Raw genomic sequence first — 13,834 nt, 5'->3', positions numbered from 1 at the left:
TTAGTTCCCTGATCAGGGATCACACCTGTGCCCCTGAAGTGGAAGAGCAGAGTCCTAACCACTGGACCTCCAGGGAATTCCCTAGAATTATTTTTGAGGTATATATTTTTCTCATTTATTCAACAAGCATCCTTGAAGGCCTCCTATATGCCAAATACTATACTAAGCACTGAGGATAGATATATGAATAGGAAATAGTCCCCGCCCTCAAGGAGCTCCTAGTACAGAGAGATGTTGAGAGTCTTTTATTATTGTGTCACTTACAACCATACCATCATCATTGCCTTCATTTGCTGTCATGTAGATAACACTAACATCACTGGCCCACTTCCCATTATTTGTAAGAATCAGTGCTCTGGATTTTGGAGCATAAATCTTATTATAAAGAACATGGATGGTAAGTGATGAGAGTAACCAACACCATTTTATACCTGTACTATTTCAAAGGGACAGAGACAAAATTAGATCATTTGAATATAGCTTGGAAAATGCTAAGATGATGGTAAATTCAGGATGCTATGGGAACACTTAACCCAGCTTGGGGAATTTGGAAAGACGTTTTGTTTTTGTTTTTTTCAGCCGCGCTGCGTGGCTTGCAGGATCTTAGTTCCCTGACCAGGGATTAACCTGCGCCCTCGGCAGTGAAAACGTGGAGTCCTAACCACTGGACCGCCAGGGAATTCCCTGGAAAGACTTTTTGGAAGAGGTGATGTCTGAACTTTGTCCAGGTTGAGTAGGATTCATTGTAGCAGAGTTGGGAAAGAGCCCCCCAAGTAGAGGAAACAAGATTTCCAAAGACCCATAGATGAGGAAGAACTTAGAATATGGGGGACAGCAAGTAATGCAGTAGAGTTAATCTACAGAAAACAAGTGAGGGGAAAATTGGATAAGAGATAAGGCAGGAATGTAAGCTAGTGCCAATTTGTGATGAGTTTTATATGCCCTGCTAAGATTTATAATTTATCCTGAAGCTATGATGAGGTATTCAAAAATTTTCAGATGTGAAAGTAGTATGATTAGATTGCATTTTTGAAAGATCCCTCTGACATCATGATGGATAATAGAGTTGCACAGAGATCAGTTGTAGGAACTTAACCAGGAAATGATGAGGCCCAAAATAAGGTAATGGCAATAGAAGTGAAAGGAAGTGAATGGATTTAAAAAGTGTTGAAATGGGTTAGAGAGAACTAAATGTCAAATTGAATACGAAGCAGGATAATAATGTGATTTACCGTTCACTGACACAGGGAAAATAGATTGATACTCAAGATTAAATAGGAGTAGAGGTGATTAAAGAGGAGTAGGGTATTCCTTGAGTCATCAGGTGGAACTATCCAGAAGCAGGTGTGTATACAGGTCTGGAACCTAGCAAGAAATTTGGCTTAGATAAAGATTTGGAGTCATCAGCATATGGATAGCAACTAAAGCCATGGAAAGTGGCTGAGAGGACCCAGGAAAGATACAGAGTGAAAAGATAATTATTCATATTTGCTCTGTGTATATTTGTTTTCTGAATAAATATTATCTGATAAACTAATATCTCTGTTATTTTATCCCTTCTTAATCAGCATCTTCCTTCTTTAGGCCATTTGGAAAGAGGTAGGCCATCCATCATGAAATCGAAACTATGCCTTTTCAAAAACAGATAAATCTGAAAGTACAAATACTTTAATAGTATCGTGCCATTCAAAGGAGATTCTGTTTTCTCACCTGAAACTTCTTTCTAAAATATGGTTTATCATTTTTATAGGCAATTTTGTTTTAATTGGAAAAGAACATAATAATGTTAATTATTATTATTATTTACAATACTAATAGTGGGAAGAAAATGAATAGAGTTCATTCTTTGAAGCATTGGATAATTTCCCCCTACTCTTTACTAACCTCATGTATGAATAATCAACACTGCAGATATTCAGAGAGAGTACAGAGAGAGGTATGAAGCATGTTTTGTCCGGTTTAGTCTTATTGAGTATACTTTCCCCTGATCATGACTTACACATGGACCTGAGTTATTGTGGAGCATCACAGTATACTTGGGGTTTTTCAGGTATTCATCACTAATGGGTGGCTAAGTGATGTTGTGATCGTAGTGGCAGTCACAAATCGTGACGCTCGCTCTCCTGCCCATGGCATTAGCCTTTTTCTGGTGGAAAATGGGATGAAAGGATTTGTCAAGGGACGAAAGCTACATAAAATGGGACTAAAAGCCCAGGTAAGTCATAATGTAAATTTGTTTTCATAATATAAATCATTTATAAATATAATTCATATTTATTATTTATAAATAATTGGGTTTACTCAATTATGCTTTATATATGGAACTACATATAGCACAATCATACCTTCCTTCCTATGCTGGATTCTTAAAATATGCTTTTCAGAAATGATTATGGAAATTTATTCCACTGTTTATGCAACTGTGGTCAGCAACTGAAGTGAATCAGGGTAGTTTGAAAATCTGCTTTAGAAAATTAACTGCATGATAATACCCTCTATTTTTGAAATTGAAGAAAAGTATGAAATAAGAACAGAAAATATTTTTTCTACTATTTGGTAATTTTTCATTACCAAAAAGAAAAGCATCTTTTACTTGATATGCATTAGAAATCCTTAGTCCTCAGTACCTGCAGAATTGGACGGTATTAGAGCTAGAATGACAGTGTATTGCAGTGGGAAAGCCACTTTTGGAATCAGATAGACCTGGGTTTGAATCCCTGGTTTACCACTTACCAGTTGTGATCATTAACCACTCCAACTTGGCTTCCAGTTTGTTTTGTTTTTGTTTTTTCAATGGAAATAATAATCACCTCATCAGGTTATTGGGAGATTTCAGTGAGATAATTCTGTATTCAATTGTATGATCTCTTAGGATACTGCAGAATTATTCTTTGAAGATGTACGTTTGCCAGCACGTGCCCTACTTGGAGAAGAGAATAAAGGCTTCTATTACCTCATGCAAGAGCTTCCACAGGTCAGAAGTATTAAAGAGTCCGTCTTTTGATTAGATAATGGACTGGAATAGAATAATACAGAGCTATATAAATCCATGCGTACAAAACTTGTGATATAGCCAGTCATTTGAGTATAACTTGAAGTTGTAAAAAAATATATATGACTTTTTTAGGCTGGACATGTGAATAACTGAACTCAGGGATATCCAATCAAAGCTTATAAGTGAATCAGGAAAATAAGATTTTCAGTTCTATGATTCCTTCTTGGAATGATTTTAGTGTCTTAACTACAAATCAAGAATTTTTAGCTCCTTGTAACGAAATATCAGCCAAAATATGTACCAGGTTTTTTTTGGGGGGGGGGTTGTTCTTTTTTAATAATACCTGGGAGTCAAAGGAAGCTGTTAAGTTCAGACTAAAAAGTTTTAGCCACATAGGGTCAGCCCTCACTTCCGTGTTTTTTGGAGTGTCAGCATAAGAGGATGCATGTCTGGTGACAATCACAGCATGCACTAAACGTGAAATGGGACAAGGACTAGGGTCACTGGCACAGGACAGAATATGAAGATCACCAGCAAGATGGAATTAAACTGACTCTGGATGCTTTGCACTAATTCAACCTATGCCCTTTAAAAATGTTGATTTCCTCAGGTGTATTAGATGTGTGGTATGCAGAGATCAATAAATAAAAAGCGACAACTTTGGAATTTCTTTTCCCATAGATGAGTCAAGAGAAGAGGAAAATAAATTACTTATATACCTATATAAAGACAGTCATTCATAAAAATAAAATTTTTTTTAGAGACATACATGTGTCAAAATAGTCTTAGAAATCTCAGGGGGAGTCTTTTCTTATAAAGAGTTAAGAAATAATCTTTAGGAGTTTTATAAAGATTATGCAATTTATTTTCATTGAAATCATGTGAAAATCACTTGTGTAATTAGAATAATGTTCAAGACCTAATTTTGGGGTTCTAGGAAAGGCTACTGATTGCTGAGTTGGGAGTTTCAGCCAGTGAATTCATGTTCGAAGAAACCAGGAACTACGTTAAACAAAGAAAAGCTTTTGGGAAAACAATCGCACATATACAGGTAAGCTTGTCATTAGTATTAGATAGTATCAATTTACTCATCTGAAATGGGTCTAGGCTAAACATGAATATGGAGTAATTTTCATACAGGTGGTATCGACTGAAAAAATATGCACAACTTAAAAGTTGAGAATTATGTTTTATTTGGTGCACAACACTAAGCATGTAAGCACGAAATACAGCCTCTCAGATAGCTCTGAGGGACAGTTCCAAAGAGCTAAGGGAGGAGCCAGGGTATATAGGAGTCTTGCAACAGAAACCCGGTGGTCGGAACATCAAAAGATCACTGTTAATTAAAGAAAACCAGGCTTCTCAAAGTAATGAATTTATCACTTTTCTATGTATGGGAAGATCCAAGAGTCTGTGCTCATTGAAATCACTCCTCTGATATGCACCTTAACTATCTAGGGCCAGTATCCTGCCTTTCTCCATCCTGACTCCCCTCAGGGTGCACATTTGGGGGCTGCTGCAGTGGCTGCTGGCTTGATGGCTGCAACATCCATTGTTTATCTATGTGGCAGGCAACATTTTTCATCCACGGTGACATTAGAATCCATGGAAGTGGATGAGATCACTTAGGGAGAGAGTAGAGATTAAGACAAAAGAGATCCTAGGACAGAGTCCTGAGAAAAAAATTCCAAGATTTAAAGGTAGAATAGGAAACTAAGAGCCTACAAAGAAAACTGAGACAACTAGAAAGGAGAAAGCAAATCGGGCAAGTATTGTCGTAGAAGCCAAGAGAAAAGAGGATTTCAAGTGGATGGAAGCTACTTAGAGGAAAAATGAGATGAAGGTCAAAGAGTGACCATTGGACATAATGATATGGAGGTTATTTCATAAGAGCCATTAATGGACTGGTGTGGTGCCAGACCCCAGTGAGTAGAGCAGTGAATGGAAATGAGGAAGTCAAGATACTGATGAGTGGCAACTCTTTCCTGAGTTTGGCTGTGAAGTAGCTGAGAGAAAGGATGGTAACTAGAAGGCAAGAAGAGGAGGGTGAGGAGGGAGGGAGGGAGATATTTGGAGATCAAGTGAAATATTTGGAGATTATTAATTTTTGTTATTATTATTAGGATGAGAATGCTAGAGCATATTTTAATACCTAGACAAAGGATTTAGTAAAGAGGGAAAGATTGTAGGTATGGAGAGCATAATTAACTGCATATGATCTTTGAGACAGTGTGAAGGTGTGGATGCCAAAGTTTCAATACATGGAAAGATAGGCCTTCCCATCCTGACAGGAGAGGAGTTTCCTCCACTGAAACAGGAAGGAAGGAGGAAAGGATGAGCAAGGGTTCAGCTCCGTTGGTAGAAAATTGCAAAAGCTCTCTTCCAGAGACTTCCGTATCTTTCCTTATCAATAGGGAAGAAAGAGATGTGAGTGAATGGGGCATGGAGGTAAGGAAGGTTTGAAATACCTTCTTCAGAGTGAGAGACTGAACTAACTAGAGACACTTACAGTAAGCTTCCTGGCAGTATTGAGGACCCAAATCAGGTTAGCGATCATGCACTTATAGCAGAACCTCCTGCTTTCTTGTGTATTAGCTTTACTAAAAGGGTTTTGCTCCCCAGGTTCAAGCACAGAGAAGGTGGATGATTGTGTTTAAACTTCCTGGGTTTTGCCAAGAAGTTTAAGTTATTTGCAGAAGAACTCAGTATATGGTAGCCATAATCACTAAAATATCAATCAAATTTTAGACCCTCTAGTCTCTCCTTCAAATGAAGGAACAGCTTTTAGGTAATGCAGTCATCAAAAAAACTGGAGTTGGAAGTCTAATTGAAAATTTTTTGCGGTACGCGGGCCTCTCACCGTTGTGGCCTCTCCCCGCCGCGGAGCACAGGCTCCGGACGCGCAGGCCCAGCGGCCATGGCTCACAGGCCCAGCCGCTCCGCGGCATGTGGGATGTGGGATCCTCCCGAACCGGGGCACGAACCCGTGTCCCCTGCATGGGCAGGCGGACTCTCAACCACTGCGCCACCAGGGAAGCCGTAGAATGTCTTGGCTGAAAGGTGTTGTGAAGGGAAAGGGAAAGATGAAATACTTTGGTAACTTTTTAGGACAACATTATAGAAGTTAACTTCAGGTGTGGTTTAAATCCTAGTACAGCTACTTACGTCTCTGTGGTCTATGCAAGTTGTATTATCTCTCTCAGAAGTACTTTCTTATTGTTAAGATGTGAGTAATATGAGTAGCTACCTCATAGAGTTGGTATGAAGGTTAGGTGAGATAATACGCTTCTAATAAAGTGCTTAGAATATTGCCTGGCAAAGCGAGCTTTCATTTCATTTCATTTTCATTTCAGTTGACCCTTAAACAACACAGGTTTGAACTGCACAGGTCCATTTACATGTGGGTTTTTTTCAATAAATACATTGGAAAAACTTTTGGAGATTTGTGGCAACTTAAAATGTGCAGACGAACTGTATAGCCTAGAAATATCGAAAAAATTAAGAATAGAGGTATGGCACAAATGCATAAAATATGTGTAGATACTAGTCCATTTTATCATTTACTACCATAAAATATACAGAAATTTATTGTGAAAAGTTAAATTTATCAAAACTTATGCACACAAACACTTATAAATCATATGCAGTACAACTGATTACACTAGGCTACCATAAAGCAATCATATTTCTGTTTCTTTGTTATCGATGCATGAATCTTCTTACCGATAAATAAATTACATTTCTTTTTCATGTAATTTTTTCATTTTGAGAAATGTTGATATACATGATTTGTTTCACTGAGCAAGTATGTATTGATTACCTTCTGAAGGTTGTGTGTTCAAATGTAATTTGATAGGCATGACTCTGGAAATACACATTATAACCTCCTAGCAACACAAAGAGAGTGATACTACTTGGTATCACTCTGACTTTCCCAGCTGTATCCGAAGTGGAATTAATGTCATTTGCTTCTCAAAATGTTTATTAAAATACTCATGCCTTTAGCCCTATTCTGGATACTATAAAAAGTGAACCAAACAGACATATTTTTCCATCCCCTTGGTAATGTACACTTCCTGCGTTTATGAACTTCATATAAAATCACAACAAAAATGACTATAATATTACCGAGATTGCCTGTATAGCTCAGAACATTAAATGTTATTTGACATTTAACCATGAAAAAAAACTAGAAAATCGGTATAATATTTACACATAGGAGAAAAAGTTTCTTCCAAAATATTTATTTATTTAATAATATATATGTGTATATATGTATTTTGATAGCAAAAAGAAAAGAAATATTCTTAATCCTTTTCAAAGCAAGTGCCGTTTTATTGCTGCCTTCTTTCAAAGGTAGTTTACTAAAATTTCACTAGGTGGCAGTAGCATTCTGCTTCCACACGTATCTATAGCATTGGCGGGAGCCGTATTGTTTTCCAAGTAAATATGTGGTTCTGAGATTTCTGAGATATTTCTTCTAATCTTCTTGTTTATATAAATAAGTATCTTTGAATAATATTTTCATATTCAATCTAGATATGTGTTCAGAGAAGATGAATAACCAATAAGTGCTTATACCTCCTGTTACAGAGCTGGATATACAATGGTTCCAGTATTAAATTGAAATAGGAGACCTTTAAATGTTATATATTATATTTGGCCAAATCTCATTTTTATGACCATATAACGATTCAGTTTCCTTTCTCTTTGATATTCTTGAATTTTGAGGCTTTCTGACCACTTGGATGCGTTTCACGAAATTTTTTTTTTTAATTTTTTTTTAGTAGATCTTGAGTTTTTAACTTAATTGTGATGCTATTTATTTATTTGTGGCTGCATTGGGTCTTCATTGCTGTGCGTGGGCTTTCTCTAGTTGTAGCGAGCGGGGGCTACTCTTCATTGCGGTGTGCGGGCTTCTCATGGTGGTGGCTTCTCTTACTGCGGAGCACGGACTCTAGGCACGCGGGCTTCAGCAGTTGCGGCTGGTGGGCTCTAGAGCGCAAGCTCAGTAGTTGTGGTGCGTGGGCTCTAGATCGCAGGCTCAGTAGCTGTGGGCCACGGGCTTAGTTGCTCCACGGCATGTGGGGTCTTCCCGGACAGGGGATCAAACCTGTGTCCCCTGTATTGGGAGGCAGATTCTTAACCACTGTGCCACCAGGGAAGTCCCTAAAATTTACTTTCTTTTTAGAACGGAGACCTACCGTACTTAAGTTGCTATAGTTACAGGATTTTCATGTTGTCTCACCCATACTCTCCATAGCTGCTGTCAAGTCTCACGATTTTCTATGGAATGGGCAATACAATAGTAAAATTCATATATTAACTAATGATAATGTCTGTCATTGATTGATGTTCCCTATATGCCAGGCACTGTGCCACATGGATTGTCTTTTTTTCTTCACAACTCCATATAATAAATATTATATTTATCCTTATTTTACAGTAAGGATATTGAGGCATGAAGAGGCTAAATAACATGCACAAGATTAAAAAAGTGTTTGAACTCTGGAACCTACACTCTTAATGCATTCATTAGTTTTACTACCCAGAAATCTAAGGTAGATAGACTTTTTCTGTTCTCACCTCTTTCACCCATGGACAATGAAGTGAAAGTTCAGTGTTCTTTTCTAACACAAGCTTTAGTTATTTCTTGTGTGGTATGTGCTCTTGATTCTAAGGGGACAAAGTATTAGGAAAAAAAATAGGAGAGGCAACAAATAACATTTCTTCTTTACATTTCTCCAAAAAGGGAATATTTCGTTCTTAGACCTTGAGTGTGGGGTTAATTAACTATAAAATCAGGTAGCAAACCTAAGTTGTTGTAGTTTATACTTGAGTTGTAATATATTAGAGTACACCTAATGGTGATGTTTAAATGGAATACTGGGCTCAGTACCTTCTCCAAGGGGTCTTCCAATTCCATAATTCTATGATTCTAAGAGCTGTGTTATTCAGACCTCTTAAAGAGATGCCATCTGATCCACTTTGCAACTTTAGGGAAACTTTTTTAAACAAAATGCTAGCTGCAGTATTATCTATGAGTGACTATTAATGAATGTTAAAAAATATTGCTGTGAGCATGCTGATCGTTCAGCAAAAGCACCTGCTAATAATGTGTGGTACAATTATTACCTACCATTCATTAGAGAACAGTTTCTGAAAGCATGATGCAGTGTTTGCAGTGAAGAGCAAAGACTAAATCTGCTTGGTAACACCCAACTCAATGCCAAGAGTATGTAAATATTTTATCTCTTATCCCCTCGAGAGTAACTTATGCACTTTTGCTGGCATTAATTCTGTCAAACCTGTTGACCTGAATGCAGTGAAGCAAGAATTTTCTAAATGAGCCCATTCTGGTCTGAAATTTAACTTCAGCTTCTAGAAGCTCCTAGCATTTCCATAGAAACACCTCTCTTATGAGATAATTGGGCTTAGAGATCTTGAATCTCTCATATTGTAAATAGTAATTTCTCAAATGTGCCATCGCAGGGTGGGGAGGCGGTGTGCAATAGTATCTTGAGACTTGTCAGATTCCCCCGTATGTTCCAAATGAAGTGTCATGGGCAGTGTCATTGACCTACACCAAGAGTAAGCTAAGACCTCAGTTTCAGGGATTTTCATGGACTATATAGTCATCTGTGTTCAATATATGGAAGGGTATTCCCCCGCTTTTTCATTTCCTGTTACATCTTCAGATTCTTCTGTGAGTACACTTGGATGTGTGGGGTGGGGGTGGGAAAATCTGTGCTGATTAAAGGTTAGAGATTTGGCCTCATTAAATAGAAATGGATAGAAAGGGAGGTAGAAAAAGTAAGAGAAAGTATGCGAGAGGAAGAAAGTTTTGGTAAACGTGGCATGTTCTAAATTAGAGGCCAGGATACAAGAGGTGGAAAAGTGTGGTGCCAGCCTCCCCACTGCTTGGCTTTAGAATCATTAGATGCCAGTCACATTGTCTATTTCTAGAACAGGATGGAGTAAGCCCAAGGGAAAGGCAGTCAGTTTGGGTTTTCCATCAGCGTAGTAGTTATGTTGATACACATATGAGGAGTCTGTCCCTCAGAGCTCCTTCTCCAGCTGACAACACCCTGGTCTTGCCTGGTCCTGGGTCTTATTATACTCCTTTTCTACTCTTTTCCAGAAATGGTATGAACCCAGACTGTCTCCACTACAATGATGCTTTTAAGGGTTTGGTTTTGTGGTTTGAGATTGCTGTAACAAGTAGCAAAGGCAGGTCAACATCCTCTGAATATCTGGTCCAGGAAGCCTTCTTTTGAGAATGCAATCATGGCTTTGGACTTGCCATTGTGTACGTTGGGTGCATTCATAATTTCTAGTTTGAGTTTCACTGTGCCACCAAGTTAGTGCCACTGTCATTAACTTCCATGCCTTTTATTAGCCACAGTGAAGGTCTCACTCATAAATTCCAAGCAGAATGATCAAAACTCTGTTCCTATCTGAATTTCCACAAGGAAGATAGAGCCAGCTGACCATAGCTGAGCCTTCAACTTGAGATCAACTAGAACGGGGTGTATTTTTGGAGGTTACCCAAAGTGGAAAGCCAGTAGTATTTCAAATTCAAGCCAGTTTCCTGAAGGTGGTTCAAGAGTTGGTGCCAAAGAGACCACATGAAAACTCAGAGTTCAAGGTGTGAGAGCCAAGAGTCAGGAATGCAAGAAAATTTGATTGAAGTTAGAGCAATCAAGAACAATTGAGGATGGTCTAGATAGAATGATTTCCAAGAATGCTATTGGTTGTCTGTGGCCAGCAGGAGGAGGTATATGTATATGTTATCGCTGACAATTCCAGACCATTCAGTTCAAGTTAGAGACTGTGCAAGCTATTGAAAGAGATAAGAGGGAGGGCAGGGAAAGGTGGAAGAGGTTGGGGGGTACTGGACTTTGATGTCATGAGTGTTCTAATTCTGTTATTCTCCCATTGAATTCTACAGATCTAGATTAAATACTTTGCAATATAAAATAATAATGTCTAATAAATATTTTTGATGTTGTCCCTCCAGCTTGTTATTTTATTACTTTACTCCCAGACAAAAAAGCAGAAAATGTGTATACTTAATTTCATTAATAGAGAAAAATTCTTCATGGATTTAGATTCTGGACAAAAATAGGTGTTTTCAACAGCTGTACCTAAAGGACTGTACCTCAAGATGGTGTTCACCCATTAAAGTCATGCTGTTTTTCGAAAAGTTCCCTAGATGGTCTAAATTTTTTAACCTAAAACATGAAATGTTATTTATCTATTTATCTACTTTTGCATCTTATCTTTTAGTACAAGTTTTCTCAGCAATGAAATATAGTGGGTTTTTAATTTGAGCAGTTTAGTTAACATATGCCTCTTTTTGGAGGAAAAAAACAGTAATTCCACTTTTGTTTTGCTCTAAAGATACTTTACTGTATAATTTTTGATATGCTAAGTGACTCAAAATATGCTCTTCTCCTATGCTCATCTTTTCCTTTCATTTCCTTTAAACTCAAGACAGTGCAGCATAAGCTAGCAGAATTAAAAACACGCATTTGCGTAACCAGAGCTTTTGTGGACAGCTGTCTCCAGCTGCATGAAACGAAACGTCTGGACTCTGCCACTGCTTCCATGGCGAAATATTGGTATGCGTGCTATGGTAATTAAAATGTGGTGTTTGCACAGATTGTTATGGAATTCTTCCAACTTGACACTCAGCCTTGAGGGTCTTAAAGGAAGAAGGCTAAGTAAATGAAAACTAGCAATAAGAACCACCTTTTTAAAAAATGCTGAAGGGCCCCATTAAACATATAAATTTATAATGTGCTAAAACTTACTCAAGTTGGTTTTTAGCTTGCCATTGAAACTAAAATATTAAGAGACTAAAATAGGATGACTGATTAGTTCATTCAAATAGTAGTTTAATCTCAAATTATCTGAAGAGTGGCAGTATAGTGAGATCACAAAATTACAGTAATACTTAGAGTCCTGAGATAGAGTCCCAATTCTTTCATTAAATAACTGCAATTAAATTAAATTATTTCTGGGCCAACATTTTGATATCTGTGAAATGAGTAGATTGGGCAGGATTTTTCTATTTAAGATGTTTTCCATATCTAAGAAAAATTTCTGAAGATTTGACTGTCCAATCAAAAGTTGTACATGCTCTATTAAGCAAAAGGAAAAAAAATGTAGTATAGAATGACTTTCATTTGTATTAAAGATGATTAGCAATGGTATTAAAGATGTGTTAATGAAAAAAGACCCCTATAAGGCTTTTGTGTATTTTAGGATTTAAGAACATAGTTTAAATCAAATTCTGGAAATGGGTTTTGTTTCCTCTTTTAAAAACAAACATTCTCACATCTCATTAGCCCAAAAATAACCTGGAAAAAATTCCTGTCATTATTCATTAACTTGTGTTCTGTCAGAAGCAGAATGAGGAAATATGCAGAATAGTGGTTTATGTAATGATTCCAAAATAATAAAGTTGCCAGGTTGAAAAGTCATGTGGAATTACTAGAAACTTGCACTTTTGTGGGAGACATTTTACATTTACATTTAGAGCAAGTTTTTTGACTAGTGGGAAAAAGAGTAAAAATATTTTAGATATTTTTGGTAAAAGAGATATTTGGATATCTGTTGGCCTTTTTGTTTTTTGAAAACACCAGGTTTATAGACATACTGGTGTTTCATATTGGAGCAGAGGGAGCAAGTAGTTTTAACCCAGCAAATATTTTACTAAAATACTCGCCAAATACAAAAATGTATAGAATTCCAAATATCATTGCCCCCTGAATCTTGTCTGTTAATCATCATATTGTTACTGTATTTCTCAGGAACATCCTGACCTGTCCCTATGGCTTGAGTTAAAAATAAGTTTTTATAGGAAAATGTGTCTATGCTTACCTTTTCTTTAGATTTCCCACTGTTGAAAGTAAGTTGAAGAGATTTTGAACTAACTTGTATTTTATGTTAAGATGAATAAAGTTCCTACCAGCCATCTCATGGATTTTAACAATAGTTAAAATTGTTGTGATAAGATCAGAAAAGGGTATTTCTCAAGCACCTCATGTTAATATACATATACTTCAGGAATAATAATTCCCAAATAATCTTTAATAAGTTTCCTATATGATAGTAGGTACTTTAATAGAGGTCTGCCCTCTTAGGTTTTCACTTTTACTTTCAGTTTATTTCTGAAAAAACATTTTTTTCAGTTACTAAAATTCAGAATTGCAACCTTTAGGTAGGAAGTGACACATTTGAAGAAAAAAACACATATTACACAAGGCAAAAGAAAATAGATGACTGTATAATTATTCAGTTAACTTAGATCACGTAGAGAATCTGCATAAATTAGACCAAATTCAAGCTTTTAGTATATTCTTTTCAGGCTTAAGGTAGCCAACACCTAATAAATAGTCTAAGCTTTCTACATTTTGTTTCTAGACTTAACAAAAACCCAGCCAGAAGTACAATTGATGAAGAAAGTATTTGTTATATGAAAATTCTCTTGAGATTTATTTCACATGGAATTTATATCAATCTTCTCTGGTTGGCTAATATGCCTAATTTTAATTGTTTGATAAATGTAAGCATTTAAACAATCATAAATAATTTGTTTCCTGATTGTAAAACATCTCATGAAAACTCATTTCAAATGTTCCTTTTCTGCTTTTTATTTTGGTCATCTAGGGCATCTGAGTTACAGAACAGTGTAGCTTATGACTGCGTGCAGCTGCATGGAGGCTGGGGATACATGTGGGAGTACCCAATTGCAAAGTGAGTATGCCTGTTGTGTTATACTCTTCTGGGTGGTGTGAAGAGAAAGGAAAATTTCTTTAACTGTCCTTTGTC

At 36.8% G+C, this 13,834-nt stretch overlaps 1 protein-coding gene across 2 annotated transcripts in view; it reads left to right on the top strand.

The window, feature by feature from the left end:
- ACADL (acyl-CoA dehydrogenase long chain) overlaps positions 1-13,834 on the top strand; it is a 38,731-nt gene that overhangs the window by 18,852 nt on the left and 6,045 nt on the right. The window contains exons 6-10 of one of the 2 annotated variants that reach the window (XM_004262770.3): positions 2,051-2,215; positions 2,873-2,974; positions 3,933-4,046; positions 11,492-11,619; positions 13,673-13,759. In XM_004262770.3, coding sequence (XP_004262818.1) covers positions 2,051-2,215; positions 2,873-2,974; positions 3,933-4,046; positions 11,492-11,619; positions 13,673-13,759 — 596 coding nt within the window. The remainder of the gene's footprint in view (positions 1-2,050; positions 2,216-2,872; positions 2,975-3,932; positions 4,047-11,491; positions 11,620-13,672; positions 13,760-13,834) is intronic. The other variant, XM_033428288.2, reaches the window with a different exon arrangement.

Source organism: Orcinus orca, chromosome 7, assembly GCF_937001465.1.
Source record: "Orcinus orca chromosome 7, mOrcOrc1.1, whole genome shotgun sequence".
Taxonomy (NCBI): Eukaryota; Metazoa; Chordata; class Mammalia; order Artiodactyla; family Delphinidae; genus Orcinus; species Orcinus orca.
This window is presented reverse-complemented; position numbering and strand designations above follow the sequence as displayed.